This window comes from Oryx dammah, unplaced genomic scaffold, assembly GCF_014754425.2.
Source record: "Oryx dammah isolate SB20612 unplaced genomic scaffold, SCBI_Odam_1.1 HiC_scaffold_13, whole genome shotgun sequence".
In the NCBI taxonomy this organism is placed as follows: domain Eukaryota; kingdom Metazoa; phylum Chordata; class Mammalia; order Artiodactyla; family Bovidae; genus Oryx; species Oryx dammah.
Window position 1 is genome coordinate 29350443 of NW_024070197.1, and position 24733 is coordinate 29375175.

At 54.6% G+C, this 24733-nt stretch overlaps 1 protein-coding gene across 1 annotated transcript; it reads left to right on the forward strand.

Moving 5' to 3' along the window:
- The first annotated feature begins 2956 nt into the window (after positions 1-2956).
- On the forward strand, positions 2957-24636 carry SLC12A4 (solute carrier family 12 member 4). Its single transcript, XM_040253253.1, has 24 exons — positions 2957-3138; positions 8051-8145; positions 9503-9634; positions 13310-13456; positions 13541-13595; positions 15506-15636; positions 16757-16998; positions 17144-17358; positions 17918-18082; positions 18160-18258; positions 18544-18601; positions 18927-19101; positions 19478-19596; positions 21010-21108; positions 21267-21386; positions 21587-21691; positions 21945-22113; positions 22406-22601; positions 22715-22884; positions 22969-23100; positions 23183-23290; positions 23462-23649; positions 23771-23904; positions 24063-24636. Exons 1-24 carry the CDS (start codon positions 3024-3026, stop codon positions 24152-24154), a joined length of 3261 nt encoding a protein of 1086 aa, XP_040109187.1. The 5' UTR covers positions 2957-3023; the 3' UTR covers positions 24155-24636.
- The last annotated feature ends 97 nt before the right edge of the window (positions 24637-24733 follow it).

The following is a 24733-nucleotide window of genomic DNA, read 5'->3' on the forward strand; positions in this document are numbered from 1 at the left end:
AGTCACTATCTTTGGGGGTAATTTGTTATGAAGCCATATTTCTTTACCTTATATTTCTGCTTGTTCTTTTAAAAGATATTTATTTATTATTTGGTTGCCACTCTCAGGGGCTTTTCTCTTGTTGCCATGCAGTGGCTTCTCTTGTTGCAAAGCATGGTCTGTAGAGTGCACGGGCTTCAGTAGTTGTGGCATGCAGGCTCAGTTGCCCTGCAGCATATGAGATCTTAGTTCCCTGACTAGGGGTCAAACCCACTTTACCTGCATTGCAAGGCAGGTTTTTAACCATTGGACCACCAGGGAAGTCCCCTCTGCTTGTTCTTTTTTATGCTTTCTTGTTTCATATGGCTAATATTCTACCTTATCTTTTGTAATATGTTTATTAGGCTAGTTTTGAATTTTTGATCCATGTATTCCGATCCTTTCCCCAATAAATGTTTTCTTTTTCTTTTTTTAAAATTTATTTATTTATTTTAATTGGAGGCTAATTACTTTACAATATTGTAGTGGTTTTTGCCATACATTGACATGAATCAGCCACGGGTGTACATGTATCCCCCATCCTGAACTCCCCTCCCACCTCCCTCCCCATCCCATCCCTCTGGGTCATCCCTGTGCACCAGCCCTGAGCACCCTATCTCATGCATTGAAGCTGGACTGGCAATCTGTTTCACATATGATAATATACATGTTTCAATGCTATTCTCTCAAATCATCCCACCCTCGCCTTCTCCCACAGAGTACAAAAGACTGTTCTTTAAGATGTTTTCTTTTGAAATGTCTGTGCTTGTCAAATGTCTGTTTATTTTTGCCTATGAGTACCCTGATGGTGCAGGCTACTTGACCAGTTAATAGTACGAGGGAAATTGTATCCTAGCTACAGAGTCTTGCAGAGTCTAAGGTTTCAGTTGGACTATAGTAGCCTATCTTCCCCACATGGCACCTGACCCTACCCCTGAGGAGAGAGGTCAGGTGTGGGGGCCAGGTAAGAACTATGGGGCCTTTGTGGAGCATCAGGAAAGACCAAGGAGGAGGCACCTATTCGTTCTTTAGTCAAAAGATGTGTTGGGGCCAAGACTGAAAATACCAAGGTGAGGAGACTGAAACGGTCCTGCCAGTGTGAAATCCACACACAAGAAACATTAAAGATCTCCACCAACACACTTCTCCCTGCAGTGAGTCCTATGAAAGGAAAGTGCCTCACAGGAGGATGAAGTGGGGTGGTGGGAAGGTGAGCTGTGTTTCAGAGATGTTTTCTGGAGAAGTAGTATTCCAAGCTGAGATCCCCTCCATACAAAGGAGGGGTGGGGGCGGGTAGAAAGGCATCCTGTCAGGCACAGGTGCTGCACAGAAACCCCTTGAGTTTGGGGAAGTGAAAGAAGCCAGAAAGGTTGAGGCTGGGGCAGAGGATGAGGAGAGAGACAGCTGAAGAGATTGGAGGGGCCAGATGGAGCAGGGCTTTGTGGACCAAGAGAAGAGTTTGGGCTTTCTTTTCAAAAGAAGTGGCTCTTAGCACTTCCCTGGTGGTCTAGTAGCTAAGACTCCATACTCCCAATGCAGGGGGTCCAAGTTCGATCCCTGGTCAAGGAACTAGATCACATATGCTGTAACTAAAAGTTTGCATGCCCGCAACTAAAGTTCTGGCCTGCCACAATGAAGACCTGGTGCAGTCAAATAAATAAGTAAATATTTTTTTTAAAAAAAGAAGAGATGGCTCTACCATGAGCAGGGAGTTCATTGGAAGGCTGTTACTGTGAGCAACTGAATGTGGCATGAAAGACAGGCCAAAGCAACAGGCCTTGGCTGGGATGAGAGTAGGGTAGGGGCCAGAATAGAGGTCAGCTCCCAAGTCCTCCTGCAGGGCCCAGAGACTGATTCCTGATTCCATCCCAGAGACGCAGAGTCTGTAGTAGGTTGGAAAGATACCACTAATTCTGATATTCTAAAACCCTCTGAGTCATAAAAGGGAGAAAAAAATGGAGGTGGGCACTGGGGTTTTCTGATAGAGAAATAGCTGAAAGAATGGTCTAGAAAGATAAAGATGTTAAAGTAAAGCCACCTGAATAAACTTATCTGAAGCAATGGTGTAGAAAGTGAAAGAAAATTAAGAGTAAAGAAATAAATGGCTTGGGTAGATAGCATCACCAACTCAATGGAGATGAATTTGAGCAAAGGGAGATAGTGGAGGACAGAGCAGCCTGCTTCAGTCCCTAGGGTCGCAAAGAGTCGGACATGGCTTAGCGACTGCACAATAACAAAAAGGAATCCCCCGGAGGTGAGACAGAAAAAGATAAAATTGAGATGAAAGAACTTGGCTAAAGAATCCAATGCAGCGTCTGAAGAGGCCCGTGGGGCTGGACGAGGGGGAATGGGTGTCCTTACTTCCAAGAAGGAAGCAGCTTCTAGTGAAAGGGCACGGATCCCCCCAGCAGCCTCTAACAGAGACACACTGGAGGGTGGGCGAAGGGATGGGATCTTCCTGGGGCTCCCTTGGTTTCCAGGGATGCGGAGGAGAGGTGGAAGAGATGATGAAAATGGGGATAGGGTGCCGAGGAGGCCCCTGGGCGGTTCTTGAATGAGCTCTGCGCTCCTGCCTACTCTTCCCCGGCCCTGCATCACAGAAACGTCACTGAGCGCTCACTAGGCACAAAGCTCACCTCGTGCCCCACCTCAGGAGCCCTCATCAGCCCCAAGTGCATGTCCTCATTTTACAAGCACTGCATCTGAAGCTCAGAGAGGGCGGCTCACCACCCGAGGTCACACAGGAACCGGGCCCCCTCAGGGCGTGGAATAGTACTCCAGCCCCGGGGGTTTCACTCCTCCGGGGCCCCCCCTCAGGGAGGAGCCGGCCTCGAGCCCCTCCTGCTCCCCGCCCCCGAGGGGCGGCCCGGGGGGCGGGCGGAGGAAGTGAGCGCAGCGGGGAGGAATGTGAGCGGGCGGGGCGCGCCGGCCCGGAGCGGCGGGGACAGCCGGGCAGGCGGCCGGGGCGGCGGGCGCGTCGGGCGCGGCGGGGCCGAGCGCGCGGGATGCCTCACTTCACCGTGGTGCCGGTAGACGGGCCGCGGCGCGGCGATTATGACAACCTCGAGGGTCTGAGTTGGGTGGACTACGGGGAGCGCGCCGATCGGGACGATGCGGACGGTGAGGGGCCGCCCGGCGGGGTCCCGGGCCGGGGCGGGGAGCGGGCCATGCGGGGCCGGCTGGCGCACAGACGCCGGGCCGTGCGCGCACACGTCGATGAGGGCCTAACTTTTCTTAGACTCCTTCGCCGCTAAACAGTGCCCAACTTCTCGCGCGCAGACACAATTTTCCTGGGCCCCCGGCGCCTGCTGTCGCGGTTGGGCCTCCCTCCTCACCCCAGCTCCTCCCTTGAGGGCCGCGGGCGGGGGCTGCAGACGTGGCCAGGCCAGCGGGGCCGCCTGGGGCGCGAAGAGCGCTGAACCTCCATCTGTGGCTCTTGCCGCCTGGGAGCGACAGCCCCAGGCGGGACCCCAGCCCTCTCACCTCCTGCCAACCGCCCCTAACCTCTTCTTGTCTCGCCTACACTTTTGTGCTTCAGCATCTCTTTCCCTAAAATCACCCTCTCTCCTCCGCTCCCCTCCCCTTCTCCTTCCTTCTGTGTGCCGCCCAGCACTCCAGTCCCCTCAGTGGGAAGCCTGAAGGGGTCTGTGGGCCACTGCCTGAGTGCTACATGGATCCCAGCTTACATCTGTAGGTACAGTGGACACCCCACCCGTGTGGAGCACTCACAAGGGACCAGGCTTGTCTAGGCACTTTACCTGAATTAACTCGTTTAATCCTCCTAATTTCCCACCCTGGGATAGGTAGTGTTACTATTAGGAATGAGTGAAGTGAGGCATGGAGTAGTTATGTAACTTGCTCTAGGGGATTCAGATCGAGGGTGGGAGACTCCAGAGCCCTAACTCTTAACCTAGCTGTTAAACTGGGCCTGAAACCCGGCTTCCCCCTCCTAGCTGCCTGCCCTTGACTTTCACTATCTCTTTCCCCAGGAGGCCCCCAGAGCCCTGTCCTTGCAGGGCTCACTCTTGTGTGAACACTCCAAGAACCTGTGTCTGGGTGTGCAGCAGCATATGCGTGTGTAGTTGTGCTTGTGCAAGTGTACAGCTGTGGGGTACCGCAGAGCCAGCCTGGGGTCAGGATAGCACATTCTTGTGGCCTGCGGTGATGAGGATGGTGATGTGACTGATGACAAATGCTTGGTCTGTTACTGACCTTGATGGAGATCTGCAGGGGACATGCATGTTGGTGGCATGTGTCAGCTGATGTTATCTTGATCTGACTTGGATCTGTCTCTGATGCGGACCTGACTGAGGTGATCCATGCTTCATGTGGGTGATGGCTGTATGTGTGTCACTTGACTGCTGTGTGTGGAGATGGCACAGCGCAGTGGCATGGGCTGCTGGACGTCATGGAAATTTAACAGGCTTGACAGCTTGTGAGGGTGTGCACACCTCAACCCCTGCCGGCACCTGCCCCAGCCTGGGACCAGTGGACAGAGCAGGAGCCAGCAGCCACCCCTGCTCCTCTGCTAGCCCTTGGAGGCTCTCTCTCCCCAGAGGCTGGGTTGGGCCGCATCCCTAAGATCAGCCTGGACCAGCAGTTAGGCAGAGCGAAGCCCAGCCTCAGGCTCCGCCTTGGCCTCTCACAGAGGACTAGAGGGAACTGGCTGCCTCACATTGGCTCAGTCCTGCCAGGTCCCTCCAGGCTGGGCCAGCTCCTCCCACTATCCCCCCCACCTCCTCTTCCTCCCTTTCAGCCAGATCGTGGCTGTGTCTGCAGTATGGGGGACATTCTGCACCCTGGTGAGTGGTTATGATCCTTCTAGTTGGGAGCTGCAAAGGGTCAGGGGTACAAAAATAGTGACCCTGAGGGCATGGGCCCCCCCACCCCCATCAGCCTGGTATCTGAATCGCTCAAGGCCCATACCTCTGCTCCAAGGGTATAGATAGACTTGTTCATCCAGCCCACCGTGGGCAGAGGGTGAAGAGGTTCTAGAGGAGTACCCCTGGCAGATACCTGTACAGGGATACCAGGAGTGTCACCTGGATCCCTGCTTGCAGCTGGCGCATTCACAGCTGCTGGCCAGAACACACATATCAGAGGCAGCCCCCAGGCCCAGCCTTCATGCTGTGGTTCACCAGGGGTCTCAGGTGGCGTCTGAGTAGCTTTGGCCTGGTAGGCATGCCCAGACCTGCCCTGGGATTTTTGGAATAGCTGAGGGCAGTACAGATACCCAGGCACTGCTTAGACCCCACCTCCCCCCAATTTCCACAATCCCATGGGAGCTGTCCTTAACTGAGGCGGTTTTGGGGAACTCCATGGAATCCCTGCTGGGTGTCTGGCACCAGGCTGTCCCTTTTCTGAGGCATTTGGAAGAGTGGATGTTATTAGCTCTACTTCATAGGAAAAGAAACCAAGGCAGCACAGAGAGGGTAAGCAGGTTGCCCTAGGTCACACAGAGGGAGGCACAGGAATCCAAGCTTGGCTTCTGGCCACTGAGCACCAGGAGCTTTGGATAAAACTGCAACCCCCAGACACTCTTTAGTTGTGGCCTGTACTACAACCCTGGGATCCCTCCTGGGATGGAAGGGGGTCCTAAGCAGGAGTAGGGAACCCACAGCTCAGCTCTCACCTAGATCTAGGGGACCCTGGGACCCAAGTTTGGCCCTCTCACTGAGTCACCTTGCCTCTGAATCTGAGCTTTACATGCCTTGTTACTAAAAGAGAGTAAATGATACCTACTGGAGTATTGCTATGAGAACTAAAGGTAACCTTTGGAAGGGCTCTGAGCTGCCCTGGCATCATGGCTGAAGGGACAAGGGATCAACTGGGTCTTGCAGACCATCCACAGGCATTTTGGGGGGACTGCTATGTGCTCAGCTCTGTGTTTTCTAGACGCTAATACAGTCCTTAGAGAGGTGAGGTTAGGGTTAGACAATGGCGGTGGTGGTGGAGGGAAGGCTGCAGTGCAGGAGTTTAGAATGATTTATCCTTTATACTTCCACAGAAGGGTCAGAAGAGATAGACAACAAAAATTCCTCCCCAAAGGACTCTTACTGTAAGAAAGATCAAAACCATGCAGAGGAAAGGGGCAAGGACTCTGAGGCAGATGATGACTGGATCTAAGAAATAAATTTAGCTTAGAGATTCCTGGCAGCCATGGCAGAAAGGGAAACAAGATGAGCTCTTATAGTTGCCTTTTTTGGACAGAAAAAAGCCTCTGACTTATTCAGGGAAGATATTTTTGTCACAAAAATCTAAGAGTAGTTTTAAGGGACTTCTCACTGAAGAACCATCCATGTCCTGGGTTTTCAGGTTTTTCTTGACTCCATATCCTCATCCTGAACAAGCATCAAGGGCACAGCAAATGTCTTAGGGTGTCTGAGTAGCTACGTGACCACCCACCTCCCCGACCCCGAGGCTTTAAAGTGATTCTGTAGGCTGGCCTCACCTCTCACTATCTCTGTCCACTTTGCCCTTAGCACTGACCTACACACAGACATGTAGCTTCTGGTACTGAGCTGCTTCACCTACTTAGCTAGTCCAGGTTCCTAGAGGAGGTGATGTACTTTTTTTACATCCTGTGGGAAGGAACAGCTGATTTTGCCCCAGAAATTGTCATCAACATGCTTTACCTGTCAGTCTCTTGGGGCAGTAAAGAATCCACAGCAGAGCACCTGCTGAGTGATTGTTTGCTCAGAGAAGTTAAGTTTCACATTGATGGCAAGAGGATGTATGAAATGGAGGAGGCATCATTCAGTATTTTTCGCTGCAAACAAGAGAAATGGATTGGGGGCTATTTAACAAGAAAAGGTTGCCAGGTAGCTCTCACAAAACCAGGCATGGCCAGAATACCCCACTAGTCTGGATCAGTGAAGACACTTCTGTTGGCCACTTCCATCACAGGACACCAGGCCAACACTGCTGCCGTAGTCATTGCCATCCAACACCAACGTGGCTTCTTTGAACCAAGATGTCAGCTGTGAGGCCTTCAGTCACTGCCACCACAGTTTCCAAACTGAAGGGCTTTTTTCTCCCTTAGCAACTAGAAAAGGACTCTTGGTGTCTTCTGCCTGCTTCATGGAAAGCTGGGAATGTCACCCACTGAGACTCACAATGAACACGGTTTGGAACACGAAAGAGTGAATGCTGGGTGGCCAGAAAAAGCGGCTCAGTTTTGAGTGTTGAGGCAGCCGTATTGAAAGAAGGTGCATCTGGCTCCTTTCTGTGAGGTTTCCTTGGTGCTGAGGCCCTACCTCACCGGCCTGGGGGGTAGGTGGACGTGGGGACTGGCCACGCGCCTAGTTTTGGGCAAGCGGCTGGTATCTGGGGACAGGGACGTAAACAAGCGAGTTGTGACTACAGTCCTTGCCCAGCCCCACACCCACCTGGTCAGGCTTTCGTAGGGCTTTCCCAGACTACCCTAGACAGCTCTGGGCGCCCACTTCCATACACTGGACAGTCTCCTGCTTGCCGCTCCTCCCGGCATGCCTCAGGCGGCCTTCAAGAATGCCGTCCCCGCGCGGTGCATGATGGGGTGGCTAGGAGGTGGCTGGCTGATCATGGCAGCAGAAGGCGTCACGTGTGGCTTTCTCTATATGGAGGGTAGCTCTTGGGGGAGCCCTGAGGACACTGAGCCCTTGGCACCTGGCACACTGGGTATTCCAGAAGGGCTGGGAAAAACGGGAGTGTGTGTCTCAGGAGTGGTCTGAAGGCGGGCCTTGACCGAGCCACGCCCTTCAGCAGTTTCCGCCCTTTGGTGTTAACAGTGCTAAGCTAGTGCGTCTGGGCCCTTCGCTCCTGTGCCCCCTGCTAGATGAGTGTTCGTGCTGGGTTTGATCATTGGCCAGTCTGCCGATTCTGGCTCTTTCAAGGAGGCTGACAGGGTATGTTGGGGAAACTGAGGCCCAGTATTGTTACACTGGTCCCTAAAGTGCTCCACAGAGATGACAGCAGGCCTGCTGGGGAGAAGTGCATGCTGGGGGCTCAGTAGGCAGCCCCTGACTAGGATTCTGTTTCTCTCTCTCTACAGGACATGGCAACCATAAAGAGAGCAGCCCTTTCCTTTGTCCCATGGAGGCTTCCAGAGGAAATGACTACCATGACAGGAACCTGGCACTGTTTGAGGTAGCTGAGGAGCCATTTTGGGCCATGGGTGTGGGCATGCAGGGACCTGTCAGGACCTAAGGCTTAGCTAAGCAAGCCGGCTGGGTGTTGTGCCTCTTTATGTCTGGGCTCCTTCTCCAGTCTCTGCTTGTCTGTCTCGCTCCCTTGGCAGCCAAGCTGCGGTTCTCTTGGCCCTTTCAACTGAAACTGCTTTCCCAGAGGCCTCTACCCCATTACCACCTCCAAGAGTGTTTACCTTTGACTTCCATGCAGCCCCTCAGCAAGGTCACCACCTCTCAGGATTTCTAACCTCAGGATTTCCTTTGTCTCTTTCACATCTGGGACTTCTCACAGTCCACAATTCTTCCCTCTCCTGTGAACTCTTCCTTGTCCTTCCTGATTGACTCCTCCAACTCTAGCCCCATCAAGTTCACCAAGAATTGGTCCTTCTCACTGAATCTGCCCCCTCTTTCCATATCTATAACCTCAGTGGATCTCTTTTTGGAAACATTCCCAATTTTGTGACTTTGGCCTTGAATTTTATCATTTTCAGACTCAAATCAGAAGTTGGCTCTGAATTGAAGTCATGGTTTAGGCCCCTAAGTTCTGACCCACACCTACCCACATTCTGTGAAAGTCTCGTAGGCTCTTCAGTCTCCATAGACTTTCAAAGACCTGCATCTTCACTTCTTACTCCAAGCCAGTTTCTCCTTGTGTGTAGGGTCAGAAGGGAGCTGATTGATAGGGAAAAACTAAATATGGGCAACTGGCAGGTGGAGACACAGCGCTCAGGAAGCTGTGCTAGCTACTGTGCCATATCTTGAGTCCTGGGAGGCCTCTTGACTTGACCCCTCCCAAAGATGGGCTAGGGGGCTAGGATCCCACCTTGGGGGTTGAGGTGGGTTATTCACAGGGTGTGTGGAAGACCATCCAGGAGGATCAGGGTTTGGGCAGATAAGAGAGACTTCATTTGTCCCAGACATCTCTCTCTTGACTCCTCTTTTAATTTATTTCTTTCCCTGGGATCACTAGGGTGGCTGTTGAGCACAGATGTGTATTCCAGAGGCCTGCTCATAGCCGGGAGGTGGCCAACCAGAACAGGCAGGATGAAGTGTGCCTGTCTGTCCTACCCTTTCCCCTGAGGCAGGTAGTTTTGCAAATGGGCTGGTAGTGATTGAGCCAAGGTGGGGCAGAGAGCAGTGAGTGCTGGGGTGGGGCACCCACACCTGCCCAGTTGGCTGGCTTGGGCTTCCCCAGGCAGGAGCCCAAGCCTGCCTCAGGGCTTGGCAAGGGACCAGAGGCCAGGCTGCTGGCTACACACAGGTAGCCTGGTGCCAGTTGGGCCAATTGCCAGAATGCCCTGTGGCTCTGTTTACAGGAAGAGCTGGACATCCGCCCAAAGGTGTCATCTCTTCTGGGCAAGCTCGTCAGCTACACCAACCTCACACAGGGCGCCAAGGAGCATGAGGAGGCTGAGAGTGGAGAGGGTGCCCGTCGGAGAGCAGCCAAGGTGAGCTGGTCAGAGAGGCTGCTCCTAGGAGGACAGAGTCAACACCATGGAGTTGGCAGTTTCCCCACGTAGCTGTTAGCATCCCGGGGAAGTAGGTGCTAGGTGTGGTGAGCATGGAGGATGGGCACTGAGTACTTTGGGCTCAAGGAGGCAAGGACTGGGCTGAGGAGGAGCCCCTCAGGGCAGAGGACCAGGGAGACCCTCAGAAATAATGGTGGGAGCGACCACTGCCTTTACTTAGGCCTGTGTGTGTGGGGGGTGGTGTGTGTGTGAGGCATCATACTAAGCAGTGGGCCAGGGTTCTTGCATGTTATCTTCACAAAAAATCTGTGAGGCAGTTTCTGTTATCATCCCCGCTTTACAGGTGAGGAAACTTGAGTGTCAAATATGTTACGTAACTTGCCTAAGGTGACTGAGCTAGACAAGGCCAACACAATAACACTGGGAGACTTGTGGGTTTCCTTTGAGGTATGTGACTGTGTAGAATGCCAGATCACTGGCATCCCATCAGGATGGGTAAGGGTGTTACCTTTGGAACGAGGAACCTTGGGGCTATGTGACCTAGAGCAGATGACTAAACCCTTCTGCCCCTTTCTTTGTTGGCTCCATTGGCAGACCTCTCCAGTAGCCCCTTGGAGTACTGAGACTCAGGGTGACAGGAGTAAAACACTGCCTCCTGGGGCTTCCCTGTCTCTCTCCTGGTCTTACCCCTGTTTACTCTCCAGGCCTCTGGCCCTCCAGTCGTCCTCTGTTCGGGATGACTTTGTTGTTGTTCAGTCACTTGGTCATACCCAACTCTTTTGCAACCCCATTGTAGCCTGACAGGCTTCTCTCTCTATCCATGGATTTCCCAGGCACAAATACTGGAGTGAGTTGCCATTTCCTCCTCCAGGGGATCTTCCCAACCCAGGGATCAAACCCACATCCCCTTCATTGGCAGGTGGGTTCTTTACCACTGGAGCCACCAGGGATGACTTGACCCTATCCCTAACCTGTGTGATGGGGCTCAGTTTAACCAAAGGCTGGGTTGTTTTTTTTTCCCCTACATATTCAGTTTAGAGGCAAAGCAGCTTCCCTCCATGTCTCCTGACTCCCTGAGGTTTGGGAAGCAGCTGTGACCCAAAAGGAGCTTGGGTCTGGCACTAGCTGACCTCACAGGCAGGAGGAGCCCTTGGCTGGAATAAACCACATCCCCCAGTCTCAGACCTGCCCTTGAGATTTGGGCAGGTATTTGAGATTGCCCTTGAGATTGCCTTTGCCCTTGAGATTACTGAGGTAGGTGAAGAGAGAGGATTGACCAGGCGGCTGGGGATCCCTCATGCCACTCTTCTCGGAGGCAACCCAGCCCACACTTGAGAGAGGACAGCTGAGATCTTGGGGTCACACAGACCTGACCCTCACCCTATCCTGTTGGTTGTGATTTTGATGATATTTTCTGAACTGCAGATAGCAGAGAATTCTGTTTATCTCTGGCTATCCCTGTTTAGCCCTGCAGTGAGGGGTGAGATCCTTGGGTAAGAGTCTCCTCTCTGTCCTTTCAGGCCAAGTCCAGGAAGCCACTGGCTGGGAGTAAAAAGGTCCCTAAGAAAGGCTAGAGTACATCTCAACAAGGTGTTCTGGGTTGGTGAAGGGCTGTGGTCCTTGGCCTTATGAAGAGCCCATGAGGATGCTGGGTTCCAGCCTCAGCTTACCTGCCAGCTCCCCTGGCCCTGGGTTTAAAGAGGCAGAGGATGACTGAGTGTCCCAGCACTAGTCACTGTTTCATGGAGAAAGGAGGAGCCTGGTCAAGTCCACAGCAAATCAGCAGAAAGCTAGGGAGCTGGGGCCACTGAGCTGTGGTCCTCACCCAGGCGGCTGTGAGCAGGGGCCTCAGAAAAGAAAAGCTTAAAGCCGGAAGGGTGGGCCTTCAGCCAGACCACACCAAGACCCAAGGCAGCCTCTCCATGGCAGCCACTCTGTCTGTGGCCTGGTGACCTTCTGAGGCTGCCAGAGGTTATTTAGAGATGCAGAAAGCATTTCCGGCCCTGCCCTTTCCCATACTGCCCTTTTCCCAGAGTGACTCAGCCTTGAATGGGGAGGCTGGGAGCTGCCACTATCCAGTGGGTGATCCAGGGCCTCTGAGAAGGGCTCAGTCAGAACCCACCTGAGGTGTATCCATCACTTGCTCTGTACAGGACAGCTTGAGAGACCATTTGTTTTTACTCAGTGCCCTCCCAGCCCCTTCTGGGGTCCTTTAGGCTGCGCACGGATCCTGCACCCGGCCTGGGCCCTGGAGAAGAGGTCCTGTGGCCACAGAGTTCTTTCTCCCACCCCGGCTCTAGAGCAGCAGGCTTTGCTGGCGGCTCTGGTAGAAGCTCTTAGGACCCCACAACTCTGTGCTGTACTCATGTGGGGCTCAGTTCTTCAAGAAGGTACCAGCCCTAACTCTGCTTTAGCATTTGCCCTGGCCTCCTGTTTAGCCCCTACTCTGCTCTTAGGTAGTTGAGAAATCCTGCCTGGATGTGCCCATTAAGACAGACTTTCCTTACCTGCCCTCCAGCCTGAGTCTCCACTCTATATGCAGGTCTTTCCCAACAAGTTATCCCAGAGGCCTTCTAAGGCATCACTCACTGGGCTTAGGAGCACCTTTTGAGTACCTGCAGGGCCTGCTGATGACAGAACAGTGAACAAGCCAAGTTTACCCCACTATGGTCATTCAAGTGAACAATTACCGTGACCTGTTGTGACCACTATGATAGAAGAGTATATCAGATACTGAGGGAATGCAAGAGGAAGTACCAACTCCACCTAAGGCAACCTGGGGTAACTTCCTGGAAGAGGCACCAGTTAAGTCTCCTGAAGGTTTAACTGAAGAGGAATTTGCCAGGCTGTAAGGCAGGGATAACCATCCCAGGCAGTGCCCAGCACATGCCCTGGTTCAGAGGCTCTGAGGGTCTGATGTTGTCCGGGGCTGAGACTGACAGAGGTGATGGGGCATGCCTGGTAGACCAGGCCAAGGAGCCTGGCCTACACTGGATTACAGTATAGACGATGCAGAGGAGTTTTAGTAAGGATGATGCGACTGGTCTTGGTTTTCAGAGTCCTGCTCTGGCAGCAGAGTGGGCTGGAGCATGGAGAGGTTGACAGGCATAAGAAGGCACTATCCAGGTGGCCCAGGTGTAGCACCCCAGCTTCAGGGGATTAAGACCAAGGCAAGGCAGACTGATCTCAGGGCACCTTGAGAGGTACATTGGGTACGACTTACTTTCCCCTGGACTGGATGGGGGCGTGGGAGAGACGGAGGGTCAGGAACAACTTTTTAGATTCTGGCCTGGGTACAGTAGGGCCTGCTGGCTGAGAAAGTGGAGGTCTGATATAGACTTCACTTTCTGGAACTGTGAAAGAAGAGAGGAAGGGAAGGTGGCAGGACCATGAAGGGGACGTGAGGCTCAAAAGCTCACACATGGGGTTTGGAAAAGAATCAGGTTTTATACCTTCCCACTCCCCAACTGTTTCTTAATGTATGAAGGTCAGCATGGCCATCCAGTCAGCTCACCCTCTGTATCCCCAGGTCTCCACTTGGGATGTCCTTTTCCAGCCTATTCTCTTGCTGAATACCCTGGAGGTGGGGGACTGCCAAGCAATGAAGGCCCCCTCTTGATGCTCCATCTCCCCCACTTCCCTCCTGCTCCATAGGCACCCAGCATGGGCACCCTCATGGGGGTTTACCTGCCCTGCCTGCAGAATATCTTTGGGGTTATCCTCTTCCTGCGGCTGACCTGGATGGTGGGCACAGCTGGTGTGCTGCAGGCCCTCCTCATTGTGCTCATCTGCTGCTGCTGTGTGAGTATTCTGGGGGGGCAGGGCCACGGCTGCCCCACAGAGCCCGCCCAGCTGAGCTGCTCACCTCCGTCCTCCTTCCCACAGACCTTGCTGACGGCCATCTCCATGAGCGCCATCGCCACCAATGGTGTGGTTCCAGGTGGGTGAGTGCCATTCAGGCCTGAGGTGGGGAGTGGGCCCACAATCCCCCTTGACATGCCCGGAAACACTCATTCCCTGCCCCCCAGACAGTTTTCTGGTGGGGTCTTAGTCCTTGAATCCATGAAAGTGTCACCACTTAGGAGCATCCCTGCTTGATAGAATTTGAGATCGCTGTTGTTTTATGTTTTCTTTGTTTGGGGTTTGTTTTGTTTTGTTTTTAGTATAAAAGTAATTTTTTAAAGTGGGTGCTGAGGTTGATAAAGAAGGTAATAGGGCATTGTTGGTGGCCCAAGCCAATGAGCCTGGCCCACACTATGGATTGTAGGGTTTTCCATGATGAGACTGGACTTGGGTTTTCAGAGACTCCGCTTACTTATTTATTTAGCCATGTATTTATACCTTCCCTGTGGACTCCTGGATACTTATTTTATTCTTTGGTTCATAACCTTAGTATTATCATTTAATTTTTTGCTTGCACTGTTCCACTTTGGCTATTTGGCTATTTAGGTTGGCTCCTGTGTTTGAATCCTTCTTTATTTTTTTCAAATAACAGTTTTATTAGTTTTAGTATAAAAGTAATAGGGAAAAACCAATATATGTTTATCAGAAGAGGGATTTAAAGTATAAAAAAATGTAGAAAAAAATTGAAGAGTACCCATAATCCCACCATCCTGAATTCAAAACGATTAGTTAGCCTTTTGGTCCATGGTTTTAGGGTCTTATAAAGTATTGAGATGTATTGTTTTCCCCAAACTCTGTGTGTGTGTGTGTGTGTGTATGTGTGTGTATTTCTCAAATGCTGAAAAAAGTTTATTTGGTTTTTTAAAACAGGATTGATATTATCTAATTTATGTGATTATTCTCCTATTCTCTACTTTTTCACTGTTGTAAACATTGTCTTGAACAGTCTTGCACACTGATCTTTGTTCATGCCCCTGGCAGTTTCCTTAGGAGAAGGTCCTCAGTTCAGTTCAGTCGCTCAGTCATGTCCGACTCTGCGACCCCATGGACTGTAGCACGCCAGGCCTCCCTATCCATCACCAACTCCCGGAGTCTACTGAAGCTCAGGTCCATTGAGTTGGTGATGCCATCCAACCATCTCATCCTCTGTCATCCCCTTCTCTTCCCGCCTTCAGTCTTTCCCAGAATTAGGGTCTTTTGAAATGAGTCAGCTCTTCCCATCAGGTGGCCAAAGTATTGGAGTTTCAGCTTCAACATCAGTCCTTCCAATGAATAGGAGAAGGTCCTAGAGGTGGGATTATAGCGTGAAAAGGAGTGGCCTTTTTAAAGCTTCTTGATCCTTGTTCCCAGATTTTTCACAGATAAGATTTATCAGGAGCAATTTCAACCAGAAGCATGGGATGGCTCTTGTCACCTGCACCCTCACTGGCCCTGAGGCCCAGGGTTGACTCAGTCTTGCCAGGGCTGTTAGACTGTGATGGAAGCACAGATTCAAGGCAGGAGAGTCAGCCATGGACAATTAACCTGTGGCTGGCCCTAGGGGCAAAAAACTAGATAAGATACAGTCCCTTCCCTGGTCTGGAGGGTCAACTAACAGAGTTAGCCCTTGGGAAGGGTGCAGTGTGCTGAGATAGGACACAGTCAGCCAGGGGAGTCAGTGGGGACTGACCTAACTCACTGAGGCTTTGCAGCGGACCTAGAGCTGCCCCAGCTGAGTAGTCATCTCACTGGCCCATGCGGTGTGTTGGAGTTAGATGAAATCAGGTCCACCCCCAGCCTGGCCACTTATTAACCATGCTATCTTAGGCAAGGTTGTCTAAACCTTCTGCTCATTTGTAAATAGGAAAAGCAGTCCCTGCGCCCCTGGATGGTTGTGAAGCATTGTCATGGGAGAGGCCCTCTTGAAGAATAACCAGCCTTGACCTGTGTATGCTTTTTCTGTTGTAGCTGGGGGCTCCTATTTCATGATCTCCCGCTCGCTGGGTCCAGAATTTGGAGGTGCCGTGGGCCTGTGCTTCTACCTGGGAACAACATTTGCGGCAGCCATGTACATCCTAGGGGCCATTGAGATCCTGCTGGTAAGTCAGGCTAAGTCCTGGCCGTTTCTGTTCTTGTTGGAACAGCCCCTTTCCTATAAACCCAGGCTCTTCATGCTCCCCTCACATCTGGTCCAGATCTAGGGCTTACAATAAGGAAGGCCTCTCTGAGGGAGAAAGATCTTTGTTCAAGCCAGTCTCCCCTTCAGCCCTTTCCCAGTTTGGATCAGGCATGGAAGGGGCCTGGCAGTTTTCACCTTGGCCCTGGATGTTCCAGCTGCCCAGGCACTATTTCAGCTGTGGAGACAGGCTGTGCATCACCACCGAGGCCCGTCACAGCATTACAGGTGGTAGTTCACAGACTACTGAAATTAGGGAAGTCAGTACCCTCTCTGTGGGCCCCAAGTGTGCTCTGACTCAGCTTCCTGCCTCCCACTGGACTGCCCGGGTGGTGGGGAAAGAGTGGGAGGGGCAATGGGGAGCATAGGTTAACCAGTGCCCGCCCCTGGGCATCCAGACAATAGATGTTTAGAGGATCTGCCTGCCTACTTCCACCTCCAGATCCTCTGTCTGTAGCATGGAGCCTATTCCTGGATATTCTGGGGGCTTTATTTTTGTTTTTCTATTTCCCACATTCCTACATTTATTAACTGGATTTTTTCTGTAAGGAAGTTTGTCTTTTTTCCATTTGTTTATTTATTCAATCATGTATTTATATCAGTATGGACTCCTGGATATTTATTTTTATTCTTTGGCTCATAATCCTATACTATCATTATTTACTTTGTTGCTCCTCAAACTATTCCACTTCTGTTTAGCTATTCAGGTCAGCTCCTGTGTCTGGATCCTTTTTTTTTTCTTTTTAGTAAATAATTGCTTTATTAAGATATATTTCACATAAAATTCACTGCTTCCCAAGTAACTAAGGGGTAAAGAATCTGCTTGCCAATGCAGGAGACGAGGGTTTGATCCCTGAGTCTGGAAGATCCCCTGGAAGACGAAATGGCAACGCACTCCAGTATTCTTGGCTGGAGAATCCCATGGACAGAGGAGCCTGGCAGGCTACAGTCCATGGGTTGCAAAGAGTTGGACACGACTGAGTGACTAAGGACATACTCCACACAGGAAAATTGAACCTCCTTTATCTGTCTTCTTGTTTCAGACCTACATTGCCCCTCCAGCCGCCATTTTTTACCCAACAGGCACTCACGACACATCGAGTGCCACCTTGAACAATATGCGGGTATATGGGACCATTTTTCTGACCTTCATGACCCTAGTGGTGTTTGTTGGTGTCAAGTATGTGAACAAATTTGCCTCGCTCTTCCTGGCCTGTGTGATCATCTCCATCCTCTCCATCTATGCTGGAGGCATCAAGTCTATTTTTGACCCTCCTATTTTTCCGTAAGTAACCTGGGAGTACCTCCAGGCATTATACTGACATCCCCCCTACATGGATGGCCTTCTCTGTAGAGGCTGCCAGATGGGAGCAAGTTGGGGTCTCAGGCTGAGCAGCTGCTGATACTTTCACCTCCCCCACGCCCCACAGAGTATGTATGCTGGGCAACAGGACACTGTCCCGGGACCAGTTTGATGTCTGCGCCAAAACGGCAGTGGTGGACAATGAGACAGTGGCCACCCAGCTCTGGAGCCTCTTCTGCCATGGCCCCAACCTCACGGCTGAGTCCTGCGACCCCTACTTCCTGCTCAACAATGTGACCGAGATCCCGGGCATCCCTGGTGCAGCTGCCGGCGTACTCCAGGGTGTGTGCTCCCTTCCGCCTGCTTCCCCCACCCCACCCCGGCCCCCCGCAGCAGAGCAGAAGGAGGGAACGAGCATGGAGGGACAGGGTAGCACAGAGCCGCCCTTGTGTGGCCAGCTCAGGAACGGAGGGTGGTTCTGGCTGCCTTCCCAGCCCAGCAGTGTCCTCTCAGCCCAGCTCCTAGCAGCTAAATTTCGGTTGAACGGAGCCTGTTTTGGCCAGTGTCCCAGGCCTGCAGCAGCCCCCCAGAAAATTCTGGCAGCCCCTCTCTCCCCAGCCACCAGCCCCTGACTCTGCCTGGGATAGTTCTCACAGGAGCCATAAAGAGCCTCTGTCTCAGAGGCAGGCAGTGGTGGACAATGGCAGTTCAGCTACCTTTGCCTTCCAGACTTCCAGCCAGCCAGTCCTTTCCTGTGGCCAGAGTGGCCCTGTGCCTGAAACCACAGTCATCGGGCTGAAGTCACCCCCTTGAGCCCCCAGAACCTCTTATACCTGCAGCCCCTGGCTGGGCTGCCCCAGACTTCCCTGGGGCTGCAGTGGTGTTGTGGCCGCCCCCACAGAAAACCTATGGAGCGCCTACCTGGAGAAGGGTGAGGTCGTGGAGAAGCACGGGCTGCCCTCCACAGACGCCCTTGGCTTGAAGGAGAGCTTGCCCCTGTATGTGGTGGCTGACATTGCCACATCCTTCACCGTGCTGGTTGGCATCTTCTTCCCCTCAGTAACAGGTGAGCCCTCTTGCCCACCCACACTCCCTGCCCCTACTCCTAAGGGAGCCCCTGAGGGAGTCTCATTGTTTTTGGAGGCATCATGGCTGGCTCCAACCGCTCTGGGGACCTCCGAGATGCGCAGAAATCCATCCCAGTGGGGACCATTCTGGCCATTGTTACCACTTCCCTTGTCTGTATCCTTTCCCAGGCCTGGCACTGTGGCAGGGGGGTGTGCGGGCAGGAGGCACTTCCTTGTGTTTAAGTTACCACCTGGCATGTGCAGACACACCACACACGCATGCACGTATACATTAACCCTCACACACATGCACACGTTCAAGGGGTTTGTTTGTACCCCACATGAAACCTCAGCTGCAGGTGTCCTGAGACTGGGTGAGGGGGCCTCTGGGGCCCTGTGTGGGGAGTGAGTGGGGGCAGCAGTGGCAACAGAGGTCCAGCTTTCCTTGACGTGGCTGCAGACTTCAGCAGCGTGGTTCTCTTCGGCGCTTGCATCGAGGGTGTGGTCCTCCGGGACAAGTGAGTGAGCTGGGCCCCTCCCTGTGGCTGTGGGCTCAGCTTTTGCTGCCCAGACCCCAGCCCTCCTCATACTTGTGGTCCCACACATGTCCTCAGGCTGCTGGCTGTCCGTGGTGGGTCAGTCCCACCAGGACTTTGGCTTCTAAGAGGATGGTGACATCAGATTAGTTCTGGGCTGGAAGGATAGGGGCTGGTGGACTGGCCTCTGCTGAGGGCCAGAGCTCTGTCCCCCATAGCTGTCCTTCTTGACTCTTGCCAGCCCCTCACACAGCCAGGGTTTCAGGGGCTCCTTGTATGGAGCATGGTCTAAGCCCGGCCCTTGCAGGTATGGCGACGGTGTCAGCAGAAACCTGGTGGTGGGCACGTTAGCCTGGCCTTCGCCCTGGGTCATCGTCATCGGCTCCTTCTTCTCCACCTGCGGTGCTGGCCTGCAGAGCCTCACTGGGGCACCACGCCTGTTGCAGGCCATCGCCAAGGACAATATCATCCCTTTCCTCCGGGTGAGCCTCTTGCACTCCCCCACCATTTGGGTGTTCCTAGCCCAGGGACGGAGAGCCTGAGAGTCGGACACGACTGAAGCGACTTAGCAGCAGCAGCAGCAGCAGCCCCTCACTCTGGCCAGGGAGAGAAGTAGACAGTAAATCGGGTGCATGCTATCCTGCTAGGGGCCAGGGCCAGGCAGCCATCCAGGGAGAGCTGCTGTTAGCGGAGAGGCCTGGGAAATTGGAGGGCAGAGTACCTGTCAGGATAGGTTTGGCTGTGACTTGAGCCCTTGAGGGACTTGGAGATGATGGAGGCCAGGCTGTGACTTGTGTCCTGATGTGTGGATGGGACCAACTTCTTCGCTTCTGACCCCATTGCCCCTGGTGTGTACAGGTTTTCGGCCATGGCAAGGCGAATGGCGAACCGACGTGGGCCCTCCTCCTGACGGCGCTCATCGCCGAGCTGGGCATCCTCATAGCCTCGCTGGACATGGTGGCCCCCATTCTATCCATGTGAGCTGGGGGCCAGGGCAGGGCCAGGGCCCTGGGAAAGTGTCCTCGCACCCTCAGCCACACCCTAGCCGGGAGCCCTGCCCAGCAACTCGTCTGTGACCCTGTCTAGGGTTGAGGATGCAGCTGGGAGATGGGTCAGGCTCTTGGGGGATGTTTGCCTAGCAGAGTTCAACCTTCTGAACCTCTGCCTTCCAGTGCTTACTCAGATGTTTTAAAGAGACCAGTAGGTCCCTTGTGCCTCTATGGGAGACACCCAGAGCAGGGACGGGCAAGCCGCAATCTCAGCACCCTTGATGAGCCACTGTCCCATACACCTGTTTTCAAGTTGCTTGCTTTTAAAGTTCTGGAGTCAGCTGGGCATTGAGTCTGCCAGTGCCCTGCAGGAGGTGGCAAACACGCAGCAGTTTCCAGGGGTCTCAGAGGCAGAGTTCGTGTCCTCGCACTGTTCACCTCCACCAGTGCCGGGGCCACTGTGCCCCTCCCCACACACCTTGCTCCACAGCCAGTGCTTCCTCTTGCTTGTTCCATTATGTCCAAGCCACCCTTCACCACCCCACTCAGCTGGTAGGACTGACTGAGCTCCCTTCCCCCTGAAGCTGCGCCCCCAGCCACAGCCAGGCCTGCCGGAGTCAGTGCTCCCCTGTTCCCCCAACACACCTCCGCCTGGCTCCACCCACACCTGAAAATATCCTTGCCGCAGTTGTCTCGGGTGGTGGCCCCTTACCGCCCGTGTCAGGATGTGTCAGCCTTGATGCTGAGGCTGCTTCTCCTGTAGCCCTAACGGGACTGAGCATGCCCCTACCGTGAGAGTCCCTGCCCCCGGCCTGCCCTCTCTCGTCAGCCCTGCTGCCTCCTTGTCTGTCCCTCCTCACCCACCAGCTGAGGGTAGAAGTGGGCAGCCACTCCCCTCAGCCCTCTGCCTTTCCTGTCTTTCCTGGGGGGCTCAAGCAGCAGGCCTCTTCCGTCCTGGTCTCCCACACCCACTGAAGTGTCCCTCAAGTGTCTCTAATGCAGCGACTCAAAATGGCTCTCCTTGGACGCCCTCTCCCCACACTCATGAGAGCCCCCCATCCAACTGGTCCCCCAGGCCAGAGGCCTGGCTTTTGTCTAGCTGCGTCCAGGCACTGAACTTTCCTTTATACCATCCTCTTCCACAGCTGTTCCCCCTGTCCGCAACCCCCTCGCGGTCTCAACATCCTCTGGGACCAGGCTCTGCGGGCACCACCACAATGTCCCATCCACATCTGGCCCGGGGCATGGGCGAAGTGAGGCCGAGACGACCTGCCTGGCTGTGCCGGGCAGGGCTGTGACAGTCTCGGCTCCTCGCCTAGGCCCAGCCTGGGGAGGGTCCGGGACGTCGGGCACCTGGTTACCAAGCGGGCCGCTCAGTCCCAGCTGCTCCCTGTGCTGCAGGTTCTTCCTGATGTGCTACCTATTTGTGAACCTGGCCTGTGCTGTGCAGACACTCCTGAGGACCCCCAACTGGCGGCCTCGGTTCAAGTACTATCACTGGTATGTGCCAGCTGGGCCCCTGAGCCAGGTTCTCCGACATGAGAGTTATGTGGGAAACCATTCTGGATGGGGTTTGAACTTTCCGGGCAACAGTTTCTATTGGTGAGAGACTGGGAGGTCCTTCCCTGACTCTGGCCCTTTTCCCATCTCTGGCCCAGGGCGCTATCCTTCCTGGGCATGAGCCTCTGCCTGGCCTTGATGTTTGTCTCCTCCTGGTACTATGCCCTGGTTGCCATGCTCATCGCCGGCATGATCTACAAGTACATTGAGTACCAAGGGTGAGTGTGGGAGCACCCGCTTGGGTGCTCAGGGCTGCTGGGCTGGGCTGTAGTTGGGTGTGGGGAGCTGAGCCATCCTTCGTTAAGCCACCATGGCGCAGGGGTTGGGGGGCTGTGACTTGGGCCTGGTCCCTTCCATCCCACATACACATGGACACAAGTCCTAGGGGGGACTCACCAGCCTTTGGGGGCTTCTGCAGGGCTGAGAAGGAATGGGGCGATGGGATCCGAGGCCTGTCCCTGAGCGCTGCCCGCTATGCCTTGTTGCGGCTAGAGGAGGGCCCTCCTCACACCAAGAACTGGCGGTGAGTCACCCGGGCCTGGCGGGGGCAGTTGAGGGTCTCAGGGGGAGACCCTGTGAGAGGGGAGAGTCATGGGGTGCTGGCTCCCCTCCCTAGTCCATGTTCCCTGTCCTGAGCTGCCAGGGGCACCATCCTGCTTATCGGGCCCTTGGATCACTGCTACCTGAAGGGGCCTGTGAGCCAAGAGAGGAGGGAGCTGGGCTCCCTGCAGACCTCTGGCCCTGGTCTCAGGCTGCCTCTCCATCCGGCCACTCAGGCCTCAGCTACTGGTGTTGCTGAAGCTAGATGAGGACCTTCATGTGAAGTACCCGCGGCTCCTCACTTTCGCCTCCCAGCTTAAAGCTGGCAAGGGCCTGACCATCGTCGGTTCTGTCATCCAGGGCAGCTTCTTGGAGAGCTACGGCGAGGCCCAGGCCGCTGAGCAGGTACTGCTGGGGCGGGAGTCGGGGGTAGGAGGACCCTAAAACAGACTGGAGATGTCTGGGCTGTAGCTGGTGCGTAGGGGAGGGGACCAGTCCTGGCCAGCCAGGTGAGAGCTGAGAGCAGGAGCCCGGTGGGTATGAAGGTTCCATCTTGCAAGCATGGTCTCTGGGTGGGCAGCTTGCCCCCGTCTTCTCCCCCACCACCAAGCAGCTCTGTATCCTGGGGCCTGGGCAGGGAACCCAGCAGAGGGGACATGGATGGCCTTGCCTTCTGACCCAGGTATGTTCCCTACAGACAATCAAGAACATGATGGAGATTGAGAAGGTGAAGGGCTTCTGCCAGGTGGTGGTGGCCAGCAAGGTGCGGGAGGGGCTGGCTCACCTCATCCAGTCTTGTGGCCTGGGTGGCATGAGGCACAACACCGTGGTGCTGGGCTGGCCCTACGGCTGGCGACAGAGCGAGGACCCACGCGCCTGGAAGACCTTTATTGGTGTGTGAGATACAGGGCCTGGGCTCGACCACATAGGGCAGGGGCCAGGGGTTAAGCTGGGGCAGAGGCCAGAGGGTCATGGACTGACGATCGATAGTGCTCCTCTTCCCTAGACACCGTGCGCTGCACCACGGCTGCCCACCTGGCCCTGCTTGTGCCCAAGAACATCGCCTTCTACCCCAGCAACCACGAGCGCTACCTGGAGGGCCACATCGACGTGTGGTGGATTGTCCATGACGGCGGCATGCTCATGCTTCTGCCCTTCCTGCTGCGCCAGCACAAGGTGGGCCAGGTGCTCAGGCCATGGCGTGAGGGGCTGGGCCCGTGCAGGGGGGGTGCAACTGAGCCACCACCCTCGTGGCCGCAGGTTTGGAGGAAATGCCGGATGCGCATCTTCACGGTGGCCCAGATGGACGACAACAGCATCCAGATGAAGAAGGATCTGGCCATCTTCCTATACCACCTACGTCTAGAGGCAGAGGTGGAGGTGGTGGAGATGGTGAGCCCCCTGCCCACCGTAGCCCTGTGGATGCCCTGCCCAATCCCTGTAGCCTGGTCCTCATGGCTTACCCTCTCCCCAGCACAATAGCGACATCTCTGCGTATACCTACGAGCGCACACTGATGATGGAGCAGCGCTCCCAGATGCTGCGGCAGATGAGGCTGACCAAGACAGAGCGGGAGCGAGAGGTCAGTGACCTTTCTCAGCTCAGGGCAGGGTCTGGCTTGGGTAGAGGCCATCAAGTGGGGGCATCAGAATGACTCACTGCGGCCCCCCTCATTTTCCCTGAGGCTGAGTGATCACGCTGGGCCAGCTTGGCTCCCCATGGCACTGAGGCAACCTCCTCTGGTTGTCCTCAGGCCCAGCTAGTCAAGGACCGGCACTCAGCCCTGCGGCTGGAGAGCCTGTACTCGGACGAGGAGGATGAATCTGCAGCTGGGACTGACAAGATCCAGATGACATGGACCCGGGACAAGTACATGGCCACGGAACCCTGGGACCCCAGCCACACGCCTGACAACTTCCGGGAGCTGGTGCATATTAAGCCGTGAGTGCAGCAGAAATGGACCCAGCTGTATCCCGGCATGAGGGTGGAGGTGGGATGGGGGCAGATGAGCCCGGTGGGGTGATCCAGGGGTGGGATCCATGATCAGCCACGTTATCTGCAGGGACCAGTCTAATGTGCGGCGCATGCACACGGCTGTGAAGCTCAATGAAGTCATTGTCACACGCTCCCATGACGCCCGCCTGGTCCTACTGAACATGCCCGGACCACCCAAGAACAGCGAGGGTGATGAGAACTGGATCCTTTGGTGGGGAGATGGGCAGTGTATGAGGTCAGGCTGGGAGCTCCTGTCCGTGGATGCCCTGGGGGTTTGCAGGGTACTCCAGCTCTGCTTGATGGGCCAGACTTCCCTGGGTGCTTCCCTGGGCGCTACTTCCTTGACTGATGCCCCACAGACATGGAGTTCCTGGAGGTGCTGACCGAGGGCCTCGAACGAGTGCTGTTGGTACGTGGCGGTGGCCGTGAAGTCATCACCATCTACTCCTGAGCCCAGTATAGACTTGTGGCCTAGAGTGAAGGTGTCCAGGGTAACACAAAGTCCCCCTCCAGCACCCACCTGCCAGCCCCACTTTGCCTGGCCTCACCCTGGACCCAGCTTTACTAGGTCTCCTTGGAGACTGGGCCCAGACCTGGCCATGGAGATGGATCCGAGGTCCCTTGGGACCCTGAGAGGTTCGGGGACTTGCCCGTCCAGCACGCCAGGATGCCTGTCCTGACTGGAGAAGACTGGTGGGGGCTGACATGGGGATTGAAGGCAGCTGGCCCGGGAGCGCTATTTATTGCATATTTATTGTTTGGATGTCACCATCAGAGAGGAGGGGAAGGGTGACGAGGGAGGGATCCGGCCCAGCCCGCCTGCAGGAAGATCTGACTCAGCTCCTGTGGGCGGGGACCCCCACCAAGCCAAGTTGAATGGAACCAGCCAGCTGAAGCCTGACTTTTTTCAATAAAACATTGTGTACTTCTGGGCCTCCCGCTGCCCCGGCTCTGTTTCCCCTGGCATGGGGGAAGAAGGCGGGACTGAATCCAGGCCCAGAGCCGGCTCCCTGAGGCTGTGCCCCTTTCC